Source organism: Dermochelys coriacea, chromosome 17 (genome assembly GCF_009764565.3).
Source record: "Dermochelys coriacea isolate rDerCor1 chromosome 17, rDerCor1.pri.v4, whole genome shotgun sequence".
In the NCBI taxonomy this organism is placed as follows: domain Eukaryota; kingdom Metazoa; phylum Chordata; order Testudines; family Dermochelyidae; genus Dermochelys; species Dermochelys coriacea.
The window spans coordinates 16,021,447-16,039,834 of record NC_050084.1 but is presented as its reverse complement, the minus strand read 5'-3'; the positions used below and the strand labels follow the sequence as shown (position 1 = coordinate 16,039,834).

Below are 18,388 nucleotides of genomic sequence, written 5' to 3'. Positions count from 1 at the left end.
CACCCAGCATTAGAGCAACATTCTTGGAGCAGTCATTGAATGCTTTTTTATTCGGCTGAATTACCAGAGCCTTTATTTATACCCAGTAAAAAGAACAAGACAAAGCACTACTGGGACATGAATAAGAAGGAAAACCTTTCCACCAGTCAAGACCACATAGGCTTGCTCTGTTTTAACACAGGGTTCCAATTACCTCTGCACATGTTTATGCCAATAACTGTGCATTTTAAATAGCACAGGGTTTGGGGCTGGAGGTTGTTTATCATATCAGCACTGCAGTGCCTTGTCCGTTATAAAGCAAACAAGCCATTTATAGGGCACTTTAAGACAGACAGACACACAGTTATAATTGGCTTGGTCAAAACAAATTTAACTCCCCGTCCCATTTTTAATTATATTACTTCAATGGTAGAATAAATGAGAGGTTTCAACTATCGGCAAAATCAACACCATTTGCTTGGGCACTGAAGTACACGTCTATGGTTTACGTAATTATACCCCTGTAGCAGAGCTGTAGCATTCGAAGTCCTGGTTGAAAAAGGGGGAGAGATAAATATACTATTGTCTGCCAGCCCAGAGATCCAGTGGTAGGGCTCTGCACTACACTACAGAATGGGATGTGACTGCCAGAGCAAGAGCTACCCCAGTCTCATACTCATAAGGAACGGTGGGGGAGCAACGAGCTCACAAAATGGAAGAGAATAAAGGGAGTGTCCAACATGACTCAACATAACCCTCTTGAAATGACCAGTTAATCATACCTCCTACCACTCACCAATACAGAACGTTTCCCGTTTGTAAAGTGCTTTTACAAATAATACTTAAACCTCACATCTTCTCTCTGAAGCAGGTGAGTAAATATCATCATTATACATGGAAACTGAAAAATGGACGATACACTATTTGACCAGAGCCATAGATCAGAGCCAGGATTAAAATATAGGAGCTTCTGGACTCCAATCACGTGCTCAGGCCCTCCCATCCCCATCACAAGCTCCTGCAGTGCTATGGTTCTACCTCTCATACAGGCAGTAAATGTCCTGCTAAGCATGCATGATCTAGAAATAACAGAGCTCTACAGTTTGCCATTGAACTCTGTCTCATCTAGAATGGTGTAGCAACTCTGAAGGGCTCCAAAAGTAGGAGGACATCTATAATACAGTCCAACCACAAGAGCAGGGAAATGTGGTTTAAAAGATACAGCACCATTTATTGCAGGATCTCAAAGCCCTTGAGAAATCGTCGAGCTTCATGGTTTAGCTAACAGAGCAAACCACACTGAACAGGAGGTTGTTCAAGGATGGACCATGGTGCTTGGGTTTCGGATTATCTTTTAGACCAGGAAAGCAGCAGGAAGGGTGTAGTAGGAAAACAGTGAGCACTGGGATAACTCAATACACCCTCATGCAGGATAAAGCAATGAACCTGGATCAGCCACAGGTTTCTAGACAGCAATCAATGGACTGGGAGTTAATACATTCAAGAGAAAACCTCACCTACAGGGAAACTCATCAAGCGTGGCCTCGACGCGGAAATGCCAATGCTGTCGGTTGGCATGTTAATTTCAGTGGTGTTTCTCCAAAGCAACCCACTTTTCCCTGTCCCCCTCCCGCCACAATGCACCTACACACTGGAAGGGGATGACACTCATTCACTCCCTATAACACCTTCTCAGCCAGCTGCCAGGTCAGCAAAGAGCTACTACCATGGAAGAAAATGAAACTGCCCTTTACAGAACGTCAGAGCCATGAACCAGCTACATGTGTGTCCCATAAAATACATTACCACCAGTTGAAGAAGTCTACACTGCATTTGCACAGAGAGATACACCTCCAGGGTGTAAAGATTAGTGGTGGATGAGTTCGAAGGCACGCCTTGCAAACACGGGCGCTGGAGAAGTGGCGGCTGCAGCCCCCATGGCATTCAGGCCCGTCTCCAGAGGGAAGTGGATCAACTGCGGCCCTTTGCTGACAAGCAGCCAAGGTACAATGTGGTTGTCAGCTGCAGAGCCTGCCGCTTGCAGCTTTCCTTCCCAGATTACAGCTGTCAGGTAGTAAATGTCAGCATAATTAGAAAAATGGGAAAAACACAAACAAAGAGCAGGTGACACCAGCAGCATTGCTAGCTGGGAGAAACGGGTTCTGAAATTATTACTGTGTTGTTTGTTTTCTGGTGCTGCTGAGAGAGGCTTCAGTCGAGATCAGAGCTCCATTGTGCTGGGGGCTGCACATACACATGGTAAGAGAGACAGTCCCTGCCCTAAAGAGCTTACAGTCCGAGTCAGACAAGACAGAAAGAGGGTGGGAGAAAGGAAGGATTATTATCCCCATTTTATAGACAGGAAACTGAGACAGAAAGAAATCAAGGCCCAAAGTTTCAGACCTCTGCTCCCACTCAAGCACTGAAATAAGTGACCACATTTTAAAAAGCATGGTATGAAAACCTGACCCCGCTTATGGATGCTGGGCACTTGAAAAATCTGGCCCCAAGCGATTAGCCCAAGGTCATACAGTGAGTCTGTGGCAGTCTAGAAAGGAAACAGATCTCCCAAGCCCCGCATCCAGTGATTAACCAACAGACCACCTCAGGCACAGAGGTAGCTTACTTGTGTCCCCGGATCGGGCACCCAAAGAGAAATTACGGCTCCTCCTCGCACTGACTCATGACAACCTGGCTGCACCCAAAGAGGGATTTTTTCCTTTTGCAGAGATTGGAGACTATTTCCACATCATGCAGGCTGTAAAGAAGACAATTATGAAGCCCCACCCCCCCTTAGTGGATTCACTATCATTAGGAGATCTATTATCCTGGTGACTGGACAAAAATGGGGACAGAGAAAAGTCAGGTTCTGCCCCCAAGGAAAATGTGAGGCATTTGGTTCTCTCCTTGTAGGCAGGGGTGAGGGAGCGTTTTGAGAATGTTTGCACAGTGGCTGCTCAGTCTCCTGCACCAATGCTACATTTCTATAGAGAAAAGAAGGTATTTAAATTCTCGCAACGAGGCCACATCTGCCCAACCATTATCTTGAAAAACCACACAAGACAAAACCACAAAAGACCCGAAGTTTCATTTTCCACCTCCAAGCAATTTTTAAAAATTACAATGGAAGAAAGTGGCTACTTACAAACACTGATTTATTTAATTATTACAATAAATCCAAGCAGAATCATAAAGGATACACAAGAGGGGAGCAATTTTACCCACCTATACGGTGAATCAGCCATGCAATTCTGCGCTCGCCCCTGTAGTTACATTGCTACATGTTTAAGCGGTGTTGCTACAGGAGAGCGATTATGTTGGTTTGATTGTTATGTTCACATACACTGGTGTAACTACTCCGAGTTATCCCTAATATGCAACAAGGAGACACCAGATTTGGGCCCAACATGCCACTTTATTTTGCGCTTCTTTGGACACAACCTGTTCCTCTTGCTGAGCAGCCAACAGCTTTGCTTTGCAGTGGATCATAAGCTCTCATGTGATCAATATGCCGCTTTGGAGAGCTGAATTCTGCAAATCACTAGAAGTCACTGGCTATTGTCATACATTCTTTGTCTCCAAGCCCAAGTAACAGGACAAGCAATCGTTTACCACCATAGCAAAGGAAACTGATCATTTCTTAAAATGCACTAGTTGCTACTCATTCACATAGTCAACATGCTAGCAGAAGGGAGTTCCAGCTAACATTCACAATGAATCTGCCAGACTATTAACACTCCCCACCATGGTACTAAATATCACCGCAGAATAACTCAAGTTTTCCTGTAATATGATCTTTAAAACGCAGTTGATTTTTTCCCCCTCCTTCCAATACCATCTTGGATTTCCTAATATTCTTGGAAACCGAACAGGGTTTTTATTGAGCAATGTGGCAATGGTTGGCTATAAAAGTGAATCCTAGTCCTACCTCTCAATATTATTCTGAAGGTCACAAAAACCTAAGCACACACACTCGTTAGCACCACAGAGTATTTGGAATTCACCGGGATTAAAATTAATTTACTATCTAGTCACCTCCTCTGTTTAATGCTTTTGGCTCAAATGGAGGGAGGAGATTAAGCACTAAGGAACCATTGAACACAGTTCTAATAAGCAAGGCGGAATTTCACACTTCATGCGCAAAAGCAGGAGCAAAAACAGACAAATACTGTAGCTCTTAGTTCCAAATATGTTTTGCCAAAAAAAGTCTGTTTGCAATATAGACAATGGAGATGTCCATTCTATCAAAGCCACTCATCATAAATCACATCCTGTTCAGCAGAGAGGCAAAGAATCAAATAAGCACCTTTTGATAATATGCCTCTGGGACGGGACTATAAATGCCGAGTGCTACATTCTGCCCTCTCATTGCTCTGCTGGTGCTAATTCAGGGCTGGGATACAATGGCAATTGTATTGGCCCTGCAACTCCAGAGAGAAATACGTGACTTGAGTCATCAATCAGGCACCTTTCACCTACACTAAGCTCCCTTATACAGGTTTCAGAGTAGCAGCCAGGTTAGTCTGTATCAAACAGTTTAGGAGGAAGGCTTCAAAAAGTGTGGGTTTTTTTATATGTAATGTGGATCAAATACAAAATCAGGTTAATTGGAACACAAGCCAAAGGCCACACACTGGGAAGTAAAAGGCCAACATGGCATCCTTGGAAGCACATATCCAAGACTGAGCACAAGTAACCGCACAGGTAAGGGTCAAGAGTGTTTGCATTAAAGTTCGGTTTCTTGGACGCTCCGAGTTTATTGCCCATTTTTCATTTCAAGCATTGGTCTTTTCTAGGGATCCTCCAGCCTCCCCCATAGGGGAAATAGATATATTTCACCCTGTCCTCCATATCAAGTCAACACCACTTCCTGGTGGATATGGATCCATTTAGAACCTGTGGATCTCATTCCTGAGCTAAATGAAACGCATTACTGTACAGGGTTATCCACTCCCATTCAGAGGTCACATGTGCTCCTTTTATAATGCCTAACGATGAGTTGGCCAAGCTCAAATTCCTCATCTGAGCTCCTTATGAGGACACACTCAACTACCCCTATCTAGACCATTGGGTTGGACCCCTCACACTATACTAGACTTTGCAATCACACCAAACAGAATATAGCCTAAATCGATATAAGGTGGCTCCACTGTGGATTTGACCCTTTGCTCATTCCTGAATAGCCCGCTTTTAAATAGAAAGGAACTCTGTACATTGTTATTTTGTTTTTCCCAGAGAGACCAGAATAGTTTTTTTTTTTTTTATTTATCGTGTGGTTTCTCAGGTAAATATGTATTTAGGCTTGCGTAAATGTCGTTTTAAGAACAGGTTAAGTGTGCACTAGGGAGCAGCGATAGTTTGTTACTGACTTGGTAAAATATGTACTTTGCTTTCCATCTTATTTACCCAGAGTAAATGCTCCAATTTTACAACCCCGGATCATGGCATTTAATCTGTGCATGCTGTAATCCCTCTGGATTACACACACACACTCTGGGATTTGTGCTGCTTCACCCGAAATATACTTCGCCTGGAATCCCTCCTTTCCAGTTTGCACACACAGCTAAAACTCTGAGATAAATGGAGACATGCAGTTTATCTCGTCTCAGAATTCAGCCCAGCGTCCACAAGATGTTGCACATGTTTGCTGAGAAAAACATGACAATGCATTAAAGGTATTTGAAAAATATTTTATTTAAATAAAAATAATTCACTTATTAGGACTCTGGATTTTTACGATGTATATGGAAGGAAAAATAGTCCACTGTTTTAGTTTGTGTATTGAAACATAGGACTGAGCATCTAGTGAAGACTATGAGAGCACTGCATATGTCTCAAAGCACACTAAGAAGGCTTTTTTAAAAAAATCATTCAACTTGCCCTTTAAAGTATTAACAAGCTTTCCCATTACCCCATGACCAAAACTTGCTTCTAGAGGTAGCAGAAATTATTTTGAAATTCACATCTGCTGAAATTTGTCATCAAAATTTTGATAAAAAAGCAAAGGAGAGAAATTGCCATGTTTTCCCTCAACTGGTCTTCAACCAGCTCTACAACTCATTCAGTTAAGTATTTACATGGCTCCCTGTCTCTGAACACTGAATAGATCCATTCTTTGGTCCTGATATTGCCATTTAAAACATGCAGCTGAGACTACCCTCAGCGCCAGTGAAGGAATGGCAGCAGTCTGCTTGCATGCCATAAATTGCACAATCCAGGCCTTAGAAATGTGGAGGTCCATACTTACCCCTATGAGGAATGTATTATTTTTTTTGGACAAAAATTCTCTCTGGAAATTTTTCATTTTGGTCAAAACATTTTGGTTTCAACAGTAGGGGATTAAAAAAAGGGGGGGGGGGAGAGAACTGAAACCACCAAATTTGCTTCTTGCTCAATTTTGTAAAAAAAAAAAAATCCCACCACCCCAAAACAGTCTGTTCAACAGAATGAGCATTATAGATGGGTATACTTTCTGCCCAGGCCAACAACTGAAATAGTGTGACTGCTACGTGTATTCATTTACTTGTTCGAAGGGCAGACCGGACTTCACTGAAGAGGTGGCTGGAAAAGAGCCACGGATTCCTTAGGAACAGAAATTAATAGATGCTGTCTCTCATATGTTCTATTTCTCAGCACTCATGTTATCAGGAAGTAATTTTATTCCGTTCACCTAATCACATTAACAATACTGATCTCTGCAGTTATTTAAGAAGCACTTAGATCTGGATTCCGCAAGCTGTCCCATGTGGGCAGACAGCTGGGCTGATGCAGAGTCCAAGTGAAGTCAATGGGACTCTGCATTGGAGCAGGGGTCTGTCCACACGAGCAGCTGGGGATACTGGGGCTTTACAGTGCCTTCCCCCGGTGGATCTCAAAAGTACTTCAGAGACATTTAAGTGAACCCTCGTAACCCCACTGTGGAGGTAGGGAAATTATCCCCATCTTCCCAAAGGGAAAAAAATGGAGGCACAGAGACTGGACAGAAGATGTCCAAGGTTACAGAGCAAGGCAGTAGCCGAGGTGGGAAATGGCCTAACAGTCCCATTGCCCAAACTTCCACTGTAACCGCTTAGGCTCGGATCCTGCAACTTGATCAGTACCGGCAGACCCGCAACGATTTTAAAAGGCTGCTTCATAGGCCTAAGCATCCACCATGAGTGGAATCCCCAGGAAATCATTTTACAGATCCAGCAGTAGGATCAAGGATTATTCAGCAAATGTGACCGTTTCCTTTTAAGCTTCTTTCCCAGTATCTGTGTTGCTGTCTCTCTGTACTTCACCACGACTGGCAGTTTCCCTACAGTTCTAGCTGCACATTTCTTGTGCTAGCGGAGGAGCTGGCATGTCCTCTCTGGAATCACATAAGAACAGAGGCTACTTTTCAAACGGGTATTAAGGCCCTGATCCTGCAACTTGCTGCAGGTGGGCGAACTCATGCACCTGCAGAGTTAATTGCCAGATACTTGGACTAAGTCTGCATGTTTCAATCAAAGTGTAAGCGCACCATAAATCACTATTCACACATCAGCATCTCCATACAGATCTACAGAACAGACGGTTGGACTTACCAGGGAGGATGGGGAATTATTGCAGTGTGGATGCTCTTTAAAATCGCTTTGCATATATCTCAGCTTAAGTTACATATCAAGTTACAGAGAAGTGCTGCTCTTTTCTCCCTCCCTCCCCTTCCAAAGTATCCTGATGATTTAACCAAAAAGTAAAAATTCAAACTATTTTAAGAAAATAGTTCTCCAAAATTCATCTCATCCCCCAAAATCACCAAACATGCCAAGTATAACCTAACCGAAGATCTTTTCTGCTACAGAGATTTTTATCAGCCGCGAGAATGAAGTTTTAAGACTGGTTTCACTGCTCAGAGATCTTTCGGGTGGGGATCTGTGCATTAAAACATCTGTGTACTGTATAAATAAATACTATTTGTAAAGGTGAGAATTATAAAGAGGAGACTAAGGCTATAATCACAAACAAATTGATAGAAAGTTCATACAGTACATGAGGAAGGGGGAGTTGATTATACGCACTTATGCTCATAATCTGTTTAAAAATTCAAATGCACTCTGCAGAAGAAATTGAAGATCCCACAGGAAATATGAATCTACAAGAAGAGCTACAACCCTAAGAGCTAAACACAAAATTACGTTCAGATTTTCAATTAGCCTCCCTTCTTGCTCCCGCTGGCAACTACCTGCCAAAAAGAATAAGAGGTGACCTTGCTAATGCTGGGCCCAAGTCATGCCATTCTGATCCACAATTGGATCAGGTGCTAAAATGCCGCGCACATGCAGCAGAAGGGAACAAAAAGGTCTGATGTTCTGGTCCACACCCACTTACAGTGAACACCCATTAAAGTTCATGTTCCCATAAAAAAAAATGTTGTGAAAGTTGCCAAAGGGATCCTGTAAGACCTTAAAATAAATAATGGACTGCACAAGCTAAGCCACTGCAAAATAAAATAATCCAACCAACCACCACACTGCCCGCTGCATCCAAGTGTAGCGTTCCATTGGTAATTCTCACATTTACGTGCAGTCCAAGCGTTTGTGCGCCACAGGGAGCCTACACAAACACCACTGTGGCAGCAAAGTCAGAGGCCTGTGAACTGTCAAGAACTAGTGCCAGACAACTGTGCCTCAAGCTCACATTGTCCCTCCTTTCCCAAGTATTAATTTTCATTCATTGCCTTTTTACTTTACTGACCTCAGTGTGACACTGCACCCCATATTCTTCCTAGAGATATGATGATATGAGTATAGCATAATTATGCTGTATTTTATGCAAGATAGGTCATGTGAGAGATCATTGAAAAGGATAAGATCTACTGAATTCAACTATCCTATTTGTACGCATTTTGTACCTGAAGTTAGGAAGACTGACTGTGTATCTGTATTACAGATGTGTTTACACATGGGAAACGCCAACTAGACAAAAGGCTCTCTATCTAGATGGCTGGCTGGGAAGGACCCATTCAAGTTAATCAACCATTAGGGAGAACAATAGGCATTAGAAAAAACTTAGTTCCCACCTCTGGAGCTTTCCTGAGGACGCTGCAGACAAGCTCCGAGTAATGGCTGCTACACGGACATGTGACCAGGTCACCTAGTGCTGGACTCCATCTTGAGAGGTCAGTATTTTTCCACTGATTGGTGTGGGAACCAAGGTTTGGAACAAAGGGTTTCTGCTATATGCAAAAGCTATATAAGGCAGGGGACTGACATCACTGTGGTTCTTCACTGACTCCCAACCCAAGAAGACTCCTGGAAGCACCTGAGGAACAAAGAATGAATGGGGGGGGGGAAGTGCTAGACGAGGCTAAAGGGATTTTTAGCCTGTGAAAGAAACATCTGGGGATTCCAAGCTGTAAGCAAGTGCAACTTGCCCCTTAAGAATCTGCAGCCTGCTTGTATCACCACCTAAGGTGAGGATCTGCTATTCATATCCAATCTGTTTAGTATATTAAGCTTAGTTTGCGTTTTTGTTTATTTGCTAGGTAATTTACTTTGATCGGTTTGCTATCCCTTATAATCACTTAAAATCTATCTTTTGTAGTTAATAAACTGGTTTTTGCTTTGTTTAAAACCAGTGTGTGGGAGTCATAAGTCGGGGCAGAAATCGGTTGCCTTTTCCTCTCCACATTGAGGGAGGGGGCAAATTTCATGAGCTTACAGAGTACAGTTCCCTGTGCAGCGCAAGATGGTATACATTGTGGATTTACACTCCAAAGGGCGCGTGTGCCTGAGTAGCTGGGAAGTTCCCTCGCTGGAGACTTCCCTTGCAGGGCTGGTCACAGCGACTGCTTGTACATGCAGCTGGGTATGTCCCTACCTGTATGTGGGCTTGGCAGCTTGTCACAGCCATACAGTGTAAAGGGAGCCAAGGCGGGTTGGTTGGGGGGCTCAGTGGTACCCCAGTTCCAGATGGCACCCTGGGGGGAATCACACTCAGTACCAGTCAATCCCAATTACTGAACTAAACTATTCTGACTTCTACTGCTGTAATCTCTTATCTCCACATATTTTTCCTGACAACAATTGGAGTTTAAACAAGCTCTGTATTCCCTACTTTAATGTAGAGGTGTAGCAATCTGATGTCTCCAAGGAGACCAGAGATGGAAGGTAAATCGCTACTTACCTCCAGATGCTTGGGTAGGACAAGTTTCTCTTGGCTCTGCAGAGCAGAACTATCTTTAGGGTGCAGGGGTTCTGCAGAGCAACAGTGGGAGAAGAAAACAAGGCAATGGGCAGAGAGAGAATCCCACAGGGAGTCTATGGGCTTGCTGAAAGTGAAAAGGATCAGCAAGCGTGAAACCTGCAAGGATCCCACAGATCCTGCTAAGAGTCTGGGGAACTGAGAGCCCAGGGAGAGAATGCAACACTCAAACAGTGTCCAGTATAATGTGGCAGGAAGTGCACATGCATCACCCTGCAGGCTGGCTGAAAACCTGAGGGCAGTCATGAGGGTGGAGGACTCAGTCACACATTTGGGACCAGCAGTTACAGAATCTGAGCCCTGAATTGCCCCATCCACTGCACTGAAAATGCATCTCCTAGGCCAAGTTCGAGGGTTCTCACAAACAGGGGTTTCCCAAAAGCTACCACAGTCAAGTGAAATTGGTATTGACCTTCCACAGTCCAAGGTATGAGGTCATATTTATCCATTTGAGCACTAGCCACCACAGCAGAGATACAGTTATTACATTTCTTAGTGATAAAGAATCTGAACTTAACGGCGATAGCGATTTCATGTGCAATAAAGGCAAAGGGAAGGACTCTGAGGGGAGCCTTTCCCTTCCTCATCAACCTGGTTTTTAAACACAACTTTAGTTCCTCCCAGAAGAGTTTCAAACAGAGGTCTGCACCATCAGCTCCATCCATTCACTACCTAACATAATGATCAAGCACCTAAGAAGCCACATTCCCTCATTTTCCAATGCAGGTAGCCTTGGCAGAATTAGATTTATTTTAATAATTTTGATGGATAATAGAGATGTTTAATTTTTAGTTTCTTTAGTTTTATGTATTGAATGTGTCACGGTTCCATAAAATTAGGTTTTTAAACATTTTTAAACCAATTTAAATGTTCATAATTGCAGGAAATTGGGGGGCGGAATGGGACAGTAATTATTTATGACAGCAGACATTGGGATTCAAAAAGTTAAAGCTTTACAACAATTAAAACACAAACTGTCAACATCATGTGTCAATCTATACCGAGTAAACAGCCTTAAATCAAACTCTAAACAAGTTCTCAAGCAGCATTCTCCCAACTTTGCCCCTTGTCAGTTTAGATCATCATTGATGAAAATATTTTTTTAGTTGGTTTGCACGTGTGAAATCGACATTTACCAACAAAAATCTAATCCTTCCAATCCCAAATAAAGGAAGCAACCTGACTTTGCTTATACAGAGTCTGAGATATGAAACATAAGCCCTTTGTGTTCAGATAGCACATAATGCACCCTGAACAAGGTTACCCCCTCAGCTATGTGCATCAACCTTCATTCTCCATTATTCACAGACCATGATGATAATCATTTCTGATCTCGGCGTCATTTCACCTGCTCATTTTCCTGTGGGATCCTTGGTCTTCCCACTTGATTTCCCCTAAACCATATTAGCACACAGTACCCACACCATGGCCTCCAGTGACCACTGCCAATGACTGGATGGAACACTTCTGTGAAAGCAGTGGGTCAGATTCAGATTAATTATCTCAATGGAGGTTACACCAGGGATGAATTTGGCCCAGCATACCTTGTGGTTGGACCAGTGTTTGTACAGTGCCTCCAATATAAGAATATTCTGGTCCATGACTAGGGCTTCTAGGTTCTACGATAATAAAAATAATAATAATAATGACAATAATATTATTGGCTCTTTCATTGACTCAATCTGTGACCCTGAACATGTCACTCCTCTTGTTTTGCCAGCCACAAAATGCAGTGTTGCCAACTCTAGCAATACTATTGTGATATTTGGTTATCTTCCTAAAAAACCTCTGCTCCTGGAGTCAGGTGATTGTGTAGAATTCTGAATTTTCTTCTTATTTTCTTTTATATTAAGTCTCTAGCCCTCAGTGTTGCAGAGACAAGCCTGAAATTGTGAACTGAATGCACCATTGAAAACTCAGAAACAAAAAGGCAAATAAAAAGAACCCCAAATTTACTATTTTTAAAATAACCTCATGATTTCTCAGGGCCTGACTCATCACTTTTGAACATTTAGGGTTGGCAACCCTGAAAACAGTATGCCCTCCCCTTAGGGTTGCCCACCCTCCAGGATTGTCCTGGAGTCTCCAGGAATTAACGATTAATCTTGAATTAAAGATTATGTCCCGTGAAGAAACCTACAGGAATACGTCCAACCAAAATTGCCAACCCTACCTCACCTACCTCAAACAGGTGTCCTGTGGCTTAACCAACATTTGTGAAACATTTTGGTGTCCTAGGATGAATATAATTACTATTACTATACAAAGCCTGTGGGGAGGACATTTCTAAAATAAGCACTTGCCAATGAGAGGTCCCCTTTCCACAACACTCCTTTGAGCTCCAGGCTCAAAAGCCAAAGTACTACAGGCTGCAGTCAGCCCTCTAAGGACTCTTGATACTCACGTTGCACCACAATAAGAAAAGGAAAAAAAACACCATCACCTGAGGATTCTTCCATGTATCAATGACACTTCCTGTTATACAAGCACCTGGCATCATAATCTTTTCCCATGGCCTAGCAAATCTCCATCTGCTTGAGCAACCACCATTCATACATGTCCATATTGTATCATGCTGATTTTTTTTCTGCTAATCCCAGCCCAGTTCTGCCTAGAAGAACAAACTAGCTATTGTAACCTGCAAGCTCACCTGAAGGCAAAAGATGGTTAAACATTAAACCACGACAGAGTTTTCCATCCAGCTCCTTACCCGCAGTCCTGCTGTAAAACGCTGTCTCAAACACAACTTAAAATTTACACTATACAGACCCACCTGTGAAGTCACCACCACTTGTTCAACACAATCAGTTTCAGCTGAACTAATCCCTTCCTGGGACTTTGGGGACGGCCATAGTCTTCAAAAACAGCTCCTGGAGCCGAGAGCTTTAATAAAAGATTGTCAGCAAGATGAGTCAAACAGGAAGCCTTGTATGTGCTCATAAATTGCTCCTGGACCGATCTGCACCCATTCCATAAATCAAGATATTTAAGGGACACTGCTGAGATAAGCAGACTTTTCAAACTCTACTGATTATTGTTATTTTGTATTATTGTAGCATGTAGGAGGTCCAGTCTTGGACCAGGACCCCATTGTGCTAGGCGCTGTACAAACTCAGAACAAAGATAGTTCCTGTGTTTTATCTTCACTGTTAAAAACCTTTTAACTGTGTTAAAACTTGAACAATCCCATTTGCCATTCACTGTTTTGTGGGGCTGGTTGAAAATTTTTTTACAGGAATGGTTTTCTGTCAGAAAAGGCAGTTTTGTTGAAAACACAATTTCAGTGACATTTTTGAAGGAAAAGTGCCAAAATGAATCACTTGACTTCTGATTTCAATAGGGTGAAACATTTTCTTTTGATAAGATAAAAATGCTACATTTTGACTGATTCAATTTAATTCTGACAATTTCATATTGTGTATATTACATTTAATATTGCATACACATTATATTGTATTGTTTCAACACTATTGAAACAAATTGATTCAATGTTTTTGAATCATCAATGGAATTATCTTTTCGTCAGTTTGTGTATGTAGGCTGAAACCAACATTTACTGATAAAAATCTAATCCTTCCGTGCCTAGTTGTATGGGAGGAAGAGAACAAGATGGTACTTGGAGAGTGGCCAGGAAGTAGGTGATTCCTGGGCCACAAGGGTAGAAAAATTTAGAATGTGTACTAAAATATTAACATCGTCATTAGGGGACTTTTTACATTATATAAAACTAAGTTAACAGTCACCTTATCAAAGCCAGAACAAGAATCCTAGCACATCAAATGGGGCTCCTTTAGGGCTTACAAGGGAAAGAAGATGCTCATACAGTCCCAGAACTTCGTGAGGACAAGAGCACCATGCTGGGATATGCTACAGAGTCTGGGAATTACCAGTGTGGCAATATCCCCTACCCATAACGTCATGTTTTCAACCCCTCTCTTCCCACTGCGCCCCCGCCAAAAAAAACAAACAAACAGAAATTGCCAAACTGAAAAAGACAAATTGATCTGCAAGTGTATTTAACTGTATATGGTCCGGCTCTCAACAAAGCAAACTTACTTCCAAGATTCAGACAGAAAGAAAGGCTGCTAGTGCCCTTTGAGCCATCATACCCTCAGACTGCTGGGAACTCTGCCTGCTGCAAAAGACAGTACAACATTTTCTCAGGGTGGGAGTCAGGCAAAGGGGAGGAGGCTGTCTATGCCCCTGAGAGACAGCAGCTCAAAATTATTACCCTTGTGCCTCCTGCCTTACACACAGCGATCACCTGTCTGAGGCACAACCTGTGGGTTAAGACTACCACTCTCTACCATTGCGACAACTGGACAGAGAACAAAACTGTCTCGATTGTGGCTCTTCCAGAGGCTGTACTGCGGCATTGTGACCAGTGTTTCTTTAAGCAAGTGACACGTGGGGCTTCTACTATGTCACCCTTACTCCATTTTCATAATACATTTGCTAAGTTTACAAACATAAACTGGGGATTTCCTTCAGCTGCCGGTACTGAAAGCTCAATCTGGACTCGCTAAGGGTATGCCTACACTACATTCTGAGGTGATGGATGCAGGTGTATAGATACCCGAGCTATCTTTGATCTAGCCAGTTCGAGTAACAACAGCAGTGAAGCTGCAGTACCACAGGCTGTATTAGCCTCCCCAGTATCCTGGGTATGCACTTGAGAAACTAGCTCATATTGCTGCCTGAACTGCTGTAGCTTCACTGCTATTGTTACCTGACCTAGTGAGATCAAAGCTACATGGCGACAGGTGTTGCAGTCACACCTCTGATTGCAGTGTCGACATACTGAGTCATGCTAGGTTCTTGCTGGTTTGTGCATCACCAGTAATAAAGAAAAAAAGGAGGACTTGTGGCACCTTAGAGACTAAAATGTATTTGAGCATAAGCTTTCAAAAGCTCATGCTTAAATAAATTTGTTAGTCTCTAAGGTGCCACAAGTCCTCCTTTTCTTTTTGCAATGACAGACTAACACAGCTGCTACTCTGAAACCAGTAATAACGAAGATTCTGCAAAAGGAATTTAGTTAACGATGCTGTAGATGATGCATGAGCCTGAACAGAATTCAACTCCCTCCTGTACCAAACAGGAGTGAAATCTCACTTTTAAGTCAACAGTTAGCAAAGGGCAGGATAAGACGATGCTAATTTTATAGTCATTTTCTGCACGTTATCAAATCTTGTTAATTCTGCTCTACTGGCTTATGACAGACTTGAGAAAGTAACTTAATTTTATTTTATGAGGCCGAAATTTCAGTAGAGGTCAAAGAGGGAGCCAAAGTCTGGACGGGTGCCATGCCACGCCGCTGCGTGTTGATTGCGGCTTTGCCCGAGTTGCTGCCGAGGCATGGAGTTTTCATTTCCCCTTAGCGTCTGTGTCTGAGCTGGCTCGTTTAAGTCCTTAGCTCTCGTGGTATCGGCGGTGCCAGATGTCTTGGTGTCTAGAACCGTCAGTGTAGTTGGTGCCAAGGCTGTTTGCCAATTTCCACATTGGGGACATGGTTACTTGCTTTTGGGGCACTTTTTTAGCAGGGTGACCAGAAGCCTGGGTGCTGGAGGAGGGACCCTCGTCAGAAGCTGTGGTTGGAGAGGCTTGTCCAAGTGGGGTCTGGGCGTCAGGATCAGATGCTGGTCTGAGAGACTTCTCCATGAGAAGGAGTTGTAGTTCTAAGTCTCTAGCCTTTCTTGATCGAGCAGTTAACTTGTGGCAATGAGGACATTTCTGTGTTATCTGTGTTTCGCCTAGGCAGTGAACACACTGAGTGGGTCCATCCAAAATCAGTATGGAGAGCCCACAGGTGAGGCAACGTTTAAAGCCTGGGGAACCAGGCATGACCGTCAGGAAATGCTTTTGCCCCCAGAGGGGCTGACTAGTCTAAAGGGTCAAAAGAAACCTAATTTATAACTAGGAGGAGAATAATAATAATAAAAAATTTTAAATGAGGTGATGGGGACAAAGAAAAAACTAACCAACTAACTATCCTAACTAAATAATGGTAGTAAATAGGCTAAAAAGAACTAAATAGCGAGGCATCGGTAAGTGCTCCGACTCTAAGCCAAAGGGGGGTTTGGTCACACACCACCAATTAACTACCTGAAGAGGCACGAGATGGGGACCATGTATGCATGACCCAACTGGGCACTGCTACCACAAATCTCCGATTAGGAGCACAGGGGCAAATGAACACCTGAAGTGGAATACCCACAGGACAGCTCTCAAAGAACCACCACAAGATTGTTGTTTCCATTCAATTTACATCTGTGTTTACAGAAAGGGTGGGAAATTAATCAATTATTTCCAATTAAAATAGAAATTTAGTTCTTATTATTTTTCCCCCCACTCCCTATATATTTACAGGCAACAATGGGATTCGGTGATCACTGAGCCAACAGAAAATAAATAAATAGCAGCATTTATCCCAGCATACAAAGTAATTGAGCGGGGTCCATGCAATGCTGACCTCACCATCTGGACATGTGGTCATCCCAGGCATTTCCAGCATTATCCTTTATAATCACGTAAAATTGTATTCTGATAAGATGAGCCAACAATCCCCCGTTCCAAGGACCCACCTGATGACTGCAATCAATCACTCCTCTTTACTGATGCCAGTCCTCACAGACATAACAGTAATACAGAAATGAATGCTCACCGCTTCACAAACATTAACTAGTCAAGCCTCACAACTCCTCTGCAAAGCAGAGGTGTTTCATTATCCCACTTCCACAACTAGGGGAGCCTAAACAAAGTCTGAAAGGTTGATCCCACACACCACTGAAATCAGTGGGAGCTTTGCTTCAACTGGCACAATATCAGGCCATAAGGGACCTACCAAACTCATGGTCCATTTTGGTAAATTTCATAGTCATAGGATTTTAAAAATCTCAAATGTTACGGTTTCACATATTTAAATCTGAAATTTCACAGTATTGTAACCATGGGGTCCCAACACAAAAGGAGGTTGGGGGTGGGGGAGGAGTTGCAAGGGAATTGTAGGGGAGGGGGCTCACGGTATAGCCACCCTTACTTTTGTGCTGCTGCTGGCAGCAGTGCTGCCTTCAGAGCTGGGTGCCCAGCAGCAGCAGCAGCCGCCAGTTTCCAGCTGCCCAGCTCTGAAGGCAGCACAGAAGGAAGGTTGGCAATACCACGGCCAGCCGTACAATAGCCCGATTTCGGGGGGAGTCCAGATTTCACAGCCCGTGACATGTTTTTCACAGCCATGAATTTGGAAGGGCCCTACTTATGAAGCATCAGTGACAGTGCTAGGATTAGAACTTCATAGAGTTCTCAAACCTGTGCTCACTAGACAATGCTGCCAGAGGGCATCATGACTCCAGCAAAATCAGTGCCTGCTACCAGTCAGCAAAATTTCTACACCTCCCCCATTGGATTCTGCTATGCTCTTCACACAGACAACAGATCTTTGATCTCACAAACATGGCTAAAAAAATCAGCACAGGACATTGTGACCTTGAAAATCTGAACTCAAGAATCATCCATAAAAAACGTGGCCTGTACGTCCATGTGCCCTGCAATGGAAACTATGAAGCAGTTCTAGATTCAACTCACACTTCAGTACCACGTGCCAGTGTGATCAGTCTCATAGTTTTTATGCTAAGCATCTCTCCGTAGAAATTTCATTTCTGCTGCCCTGACTATGGACTAAAAAAAGTCGTCAAGGAAAGAGATCATCTTGGAGAGAGTGAGTGAGTGAGTTTTGGCTCCACAGATCCCTATATTTTAAGGTTGAAAGGGACATTATGATCATCTCCTGCACGAACAAAGAACTCCCTGAAATTCTTGCACCAAACCCATAACTTCTATTTGAGCTACAGCATCCATCCTGCCCACTATACAATTGTTATTTATTATTTGCATTACAGTAGTGCTTATACTCTGGACCCCATTGTACAAGCACAGAACAAAAAGAAAGTCCCTGCCTCAAAGATCTTACAATCCAAATGAAGCATTTTATAAGCACTATACTTGCTAGCTGTCTCACATGAGCTGTAGAATCCCAGGAACAGCAGCTGATCTCTTTACCCAGATCAACATAAGCAGCATTTCTTTCTCTGAAGCATCACAGTCTTTGGGTCTAGTTGCAAGAACAAAAAGCCTCAAAGGCATGATAAAGGAGATATAGTCCAAAAAGAACCCCATACAGAAAATA

At 42.9% G+C, this 18,388-nt stretch overlaps 1 protein-coding gene across 3 annotated transcripts in view; it reads right to left on the bottom strand.

The window, feature by feature from the left end:
* Positions 1 to 18,388, bottom strand: part of CASTOR2 (cytosolic arginine sensor for mTORC1 subunit 2) — a 226,276-nt gene that overhangs the window by 135,152 nt on the left and 72,736 nt on the right. Inside the window, exon 1 of one of the 3 annotated variants that reach the window (XM_043499301.1) lies at positions 18,221 to 18,360. The exons of the other annotated variants lie outside the window; for them this stretch is intronic. Coding sequence (XP_043355236.1) covers positions 18,221 to 18,345 — 125 coding nt within the window. The 5' untranslated portion in view covers positions 18,346 to 18,360. Of the gene's footprint in view, positions 1 to 18,220; positions 18,361 to 18,388 lie in introns of those variants that run through there. 3 annotated transcript variants of the gene reach the window in all.